Raw genomic sequence first — 6222 nt, forward strand, 5'->3', positions numbered from 1 at the left:
CTTGTGTATGGTATGGAAGCAGTCCTACCTGTTGAAGTGGAGATTCCTTCTCTAAGAGTCTTGTTGGATGTCAAGCTAGACGAAGCTGAATGGATTCGGACAAGGTTCAATGAGTTGAGTCTTATCGAAGAGAAGCGAACAGCCATTTGTCATGGGCAGTTGTATCAGAGTCGGATGAGGAGAGCCTTTGATCAGAAAGTGCGTCCTCGTTGTTTCCAAGTCGGAGATTTAGTTTTGAAAAGGATCCTTCCTCCTCAGACAGATCGCAGGGGCAAGTGGACTCCTAACTATGATGGACCGTATATCGTCACCAAGGTTTTTGATGGTGGGGCTTTAATGCTTGCAACTATGGATGGTGAAAACTTCACTTCCCCTGTGAACTCAGACGCAGTTAAAAAATACTTCGCATAAAATAGACCCGCTGGACAGTAAAAAGAGTAGTCCAGGCAAAAATGGGCATCCCGACGAACCAAGAAAATGAAAAGGTTCGGGCAAAAATTAGGGACAAAAATAAAAAAAGATTGAACACCCGGTAAGTTGAAAACCTGAAAAGGCAACTTAGGCAAAAAGGGGTATCCCGGTGGATTGAAAACCCGAAAAGGGCGATCCAGGCAAAAGTTAGGGATTAAGCGAATGACTGCGTTCTGAGTAGTTCTGAATCTCATCTCGTGCCAATGACTGGAAATTTTTGAAGGATAGGAAACAGTCCAATCACTCTTTCAGAAGGCTGATTATCTGGAGGATCTTGAAGACGAGCAGGTCATAGCAGAATTGGAACCCAATAGAAATCCATTTCACATTGCCATTAGATTAATTTCTGTTTTTATCTATTGTGCGATTACCTCTTTCCAGGGATTGCTTCCTAATGTAAATGCCTATTCAGAGGCCATTCAATCAATAAAATCATGTTATTCAGTATATCTCTGTTTTCATTTTCATTTTACTGTTTTGTTTGCAAAAATGACGTTCGAATTTTTGATAAACATTGCATCATGACACATAAGGGCTTTACAGGTACAGGCTTAATAAACATTTAAAATTGCTGTAAATTTTAAGTGCTTTGGATCGTCTATTCAGAACAGATACCCTCGGGGCATTTCCTTAAAATCTCCTGCAGATGGTCGTGAATATCTTCCCCAGTGAAGTCGCCAACAGACGAATTCAGTGTCTTGACCCTGCAGAGCTGATCAGAGTGTTGGATTCTTCAATCCCCAGCAGGTTCTCACCACCGTACTTCCCCAAGCGGTTGTTTCAAGACATACACTCCCCAGTAGAGTTGACAGTGTCAGACTATATATCCCCAGCGGAGTTGACAGTGCCAGACTGTATCTTCCCAGCAGAAGTGGCTGCTCCTTAGAGTTCGATGCCAGATCGATAATCCCAATGCCAGATCCATGGTTTCTTTCCTTGAAGTAGAACCTCGGTACCGTATCAGTGTTTGCTCCCCCTGCTGAGTCATCTCTCGCAAATCGTGGTTGCCAGAACCATTGTAGCTTTCCTCAGCAGCAGGCTTCCAATGCCATTCTTTCCCCGATCAGAGTCTCGGTATGGCCAGAACACCGCATGGCTAGTCATCTCCCCACAGAGTTCTTTGCGCTGTGCATCTCCAACAGCCTTGCCAGGGTCCAGAAGATGGTGATCATTTCTCCAGCAGATCCCTTGCCTCAGCTTGGCATTCTACCCAGCATTTCGCATCCCTGCATGTAGAATCATATTGCATTGCATCCTTCCAAATCGCGTAGCATTTCCATTTTCATGGAGCATTACGCCATTGAAAAATTCAAACATACGCATGTAAGCATAAAACATTCTCGGTATCCCAAGTGATAAGCTAGAAGTTGTTTCCAGTACTCAGACTGAAGATTGTTCATGACTTACCTTTGTTATCCCCAGCAAGTGTCATTGGCCCATGCGCCGCCTCTATTATCATTCCCTATTTCTGCCAATGCTGACAGGCATGAAGTTTTCCGGTATCCAGACCGAAGTGGCATTCAGGCCAGTTTTCCGGTATCCAGACCGAAGTGGCATTCAGGCCAGTGTTCCGATGTTCAGATCGAAGAAGTTTCCGACGTTCAGGTCGATGCAACTTGTGGCATTCAGGCCAGTTTTCCCGGTATCCAGACCGAAGTGGCATTCAGACCAGTTTTCCGGTATCTAGACCGAAGTGGCATTCAGGCCAGTTTTTCGGTATCCAGACCGAAGTGGCGTTCAGGCCAGTTTTCCCGGTATCCAGACCGAAGTGGCATTCAGGCCAGTTTTCCGGTATCCAGACCGAAGTGGCATTCAGGTCAGTTTTCCGGTATCCAGACCGAAGTGGCATTCAGGCCAGTGTTCCGATGTTCAGATCGAAGAAGTTTCCGACGTTCAGGTCGATGCAACTTGTGGCATTCAGGCCAGTTTTCCGATATTCAGATCGAAGTGGCATTCAGGCCAATTTTCCGATGTTCAGATCGAAGAAGGTTCCGACGTTCAGGTCGATGCGACTTGTGGCATTCAGGCCCATTTTCCGATGTTCAGATCGAAATCCTTTCCAGTATTCAGACTGATGAGCGGCATTCAAGCCATGGTTATTTCTGTGTTACCATTTATTTTGGTATCCAGTTTAACATTCTTTTTCGATATTCAAACTGACTCTCACCGTACCAGACGAATTCTTCTTTCAAGACCACCTCTTTGCTGATTTTGACAGACATTGTTACTTCACTTCACTTCAGTGCAAATTTTTGGGCTTTTATTGTATTCAATCCCTTGATACCTCGAAAGTACGAAAGCAGCTGCCATCTTCTTTCCGGGTCTCCAGTTGATTGAATAGGGGCAGTTGTAATACCCCAAAATTTACCCTTCATTTTTCCTGGAAAAAAAAAAAACGAAAAAAAAAAAAAAAACGAAAACGAAAATAAAAAAAGAAAAAAAAAAAAAAAAAAAAAAAAATTTAATTAATTAATTAATTAATTAATTAATTAATTAAATAATTAAAATAAATAAATAAAATATAACAAATTATTTTGGACTTGGGTCTCCCTCATTTGAGCCCATTACCCACGAAAATCAGTCTATAAATACTGAGGTTTCAGTAGAGGAAAACACACTTGGAGTTACACTTGGAGTTACACTTAGAGTTACACTGGGAGATTCACTGGAGAAAGAAGGAAGAGAAGCAAAACCACGAGGAAAAAGATAGTGAGAGAAGGAAACCTAGGAACTACTCTGCAGCAACCTCCAGGCAACTCTGAAAGGTTCATTCTGACTCACAGACTTTCAGCTCAAGCAAACCCTGCCATTTGATTTTTCTTCTCCAATCAGGTTTGCCCTATATCCATCATCTTTATGCCTTTAATTTGAATGCTCTAAATGTATGAGGTATTATGGGTGAATTTGATACCTTTTTTGTGAGCCTTTTGTGAATTTTGATGGAATTATTCATGTGGTTACATTTTGATTTAGGGGCAACTCTGGGTTACCCTATTTTGTTTATTCTAACATGTCTTGTGTTTCCATGGCATTGTTTTCTCTTGATTTCATCCTACTACTCTAACCCTTTGTCGAGTTTTGTGAGGGCTCACATGGCTTTCGCAGAGACACTCGCGTGGTTTCCCACTTTATTTGTGGGATACCCCCTGGAGTTTTATTCTGATTATTCGTGTTGACTGATTTCCTTTGACGGTCCAGCTGGAGACATTTCAGGGTTTCTTGCCCCTTTAACTGCTATAGCTTCGGATCTTTATCCGTGTGGTAATTTTTTCCCTTTCTCATACTTTATCGCTTTCTTAGCTGGAAGACCTCGATAGGAGGCAATGTTTGAGCCCCTTGGTGGCATTTTACTTCGAGATACATGTTTTGTGTTTTGTATTCATATCCCTGCAGGTAGCGCGGTTCCTTCGTCAAGGACTGCCTTTTTGCCCTCGAGCATCCCAAACCCTAAAACCCAAAGCAACACGTTTACTCCTTCTACTACAGGCGAGTAAGTCTCCAAAGGTCGAGCATCCGGTAGATTGCGTAGTAACGTTGTTCGTCCAAAACCCAATCCATAACCCCGTAGTTAGCGAACTACGGCTTGCTCTGATTCTCATTCCAGATGAGATACGTAGGCATAAGACGCGATGTCTTAGCGAGCACAATTACCCCCAACCCATAGGTCAGCCGAGCTACGAAGACTCTGATTCTCATATTCAGATGAGATACGTATGCAGTGGATGCGACATCCGCGCGAGTCATTTTCATTTAACCCTTTTTTTTTTGGCAAACAGCACAAGATAAACCCACACCCTTTAGACAAGAACTACAAAAGTGGATCCCGTAGAGTACTATGGATGCGTAGGGGGTGCTAATACCTTCCCTTCGCATAACCGACTCCCGAACCCAAGATTTGGTTGCGAGACCCCGTCTTGTCCTTTCCTTTTTCAGGTTTACTTCGAGCGTTTCCTTTCCCTCCTTTGGGATGAATAACGCACGGTGGCGACTCTTCTGTCATTTTCTTTCGCCGGTTGTTTTTTCGCACACTGTATTTTTCAGGTTGCGACAGTATTGAGCTGCGGCAACGTACGGATACGGATAATACGACATAGGGGCCATCGAAAATTGATATCATGGGCGAGCCTTTGCCATTATAGTGTTTGCCTCCCCCTCCTTCTTTTTAGCGAATCCCCTGTGCGGCCTCTTGTTGGTTGTCTGTTGTGCGGTCGTGTTTGAAATTTTCCCTGATTTCAGCCCACTCTCAACACGTTCCCCAATAGTTACCATGTCAACAAAATTTGTCGATGAATTGCCAATCATGTTTTCAAAATACAGCACTTGTAGCGTACCCATGAAGATGTCCATCAATTCGTTGTCAGATAATGATAGCCGAACCCTAGACGCCATTTCACGCAAACGTTGAGCATATTCCTTGAAGGTTTCATTAGATCTTTGCGACTGATTCTGTAATTGAAGCCTTGTCGGAGCCATGTCAAGGTTGTACTTATATTGTTTCAAGAATGCCTCGGAGAGGTCCCTCCATGACCGGATCTTTGAACGCTCCAGACTCATGTACCAATCCAAGGAGGCCCCAGCCAGGCTATCTTGGAAGCAATGAATCAAGAGGTTGTCATTATCAATGTGTGAAGCCATCTTCCTGCAGTACATGGTGAGGTGACTCCGGGGACAGCTAAGGCCTTTGTATTTGGGAAGTTCAGGAACCTTGAATTTTTGAGGTAACACCACATTCGGGACCAAGCAGAGGTCTCGAACATCTATGCCAAAGGACGAGAAACCCTCGATGGCCCTTATTCTGTCGTCTAAGAGCTGGTAATCCGTAGGTCTGGCCGGATCAACAGCGGGAGGAGCGACCTGACTGGCCGGTCGAGAGGCTTCGGGAGCGATTGGTGCAGGCATGTTCGGGATGAACCACATCTGAGGGGGGTAGGATAAACCCGATGGCACGGTCTGAGCAACACTAGCAGGCTGGAGGTACTGAGGGCTGAGCATTGGGGGCCTGAGGTGCCCATGTCTGCACGTACTAGGATGTAGGGTATGTCATCATGGGCATGGAGTTTTCCCCTGGGTAACCAAAGTGGAAAGCCGGGACCTGACCAATGCCCGCAGCTTGAGCGGTCGGATTGGGAAGCTGAAAGTGGAGGCGCGGGCCTCGATAGTTCTCTTCATCATTGGGGAGGTCGTCAGGAGCCTGACCTTGGTTGTTATCCGGATCAGCAGCATCGACCAGAGTAGTTTGGAGAGTGGGGAGGGCCCACGGGAAACAAGCGTTCCCAGCAAGAGTCGAGTGGCAGCAAGAGTCGAGTGAGGGAAGAAAGCCCCCCCACTGGTGTGAGGGCATTCCCCACGGGTAGGTCGCAACAAGCCTAACAGAGTCCGTGGGGACCATCTAACGGTTCCCAGAGTTAGGCACAACAGTTTCCGCCGAAGTGTCGACGGTAGTGCCAGCAGCAGCATCAGGAATGGTCACCCCAGCAGCACGGGTGACGTTGGTGGCAGCAGAGGCAAGGTTCCTCTGAGACTGGAGGATCTCGAGAATAGTCTCCATATTCCCCCTGAATAGGTTCATCTCACCTTGTACCTAGGCAAGGGATTCGCAAACGGCAACATTGTCAGCTTCATACTCGGCCATGATTCTGGACTTTCTGGAACATGTGTAGTACGAATGACGAGTCGCCGTTGTTGCTATGGCAAAACGGAGAGTGTAAGCATTTTGTTTTCTGACGATTTTATGCTATGAATGTAATAAAT

At 45.4% G+C, this 6222-nt stretch overlaps 1 protein-coding gene across 1 annotated transcript; it reads right to left on the bottom strand.

The window, feature by feature from the left end:
* Positions 1–4584: 4584 nt before the first annotated feature.
* On the bottom strand, positions 4585–5370 carry LOC127130345 (uncharacterized). Its single transcript, XM_051059371.1, has one exon. It carries the CDS (start codon positions 5368–5370, stop codon positions 4585–4587), a length of 786 nt encoding a protein of 261 aa, XP_050915328.1.
* Between the last annotated feature and the right edge of the window lie 852 nt (positions 5371–6222).

The sequence above is a fragment of the Lathyrus oleraceus genome, chromosome 3, assembly GCF_024323335.1.
Source record: "Lathyrus oleraceus cultivar Zhongwan6 chromosome 3, CAAS_Psat_ZW6_1.0, whole genome shotgun sequence".
NCBI lineage: Eukaryota > Viridiplantae > Streptophyta > Magnoliopsida > Fabales > Fabaceae > Lathyrus > Lathyrus oleraceus.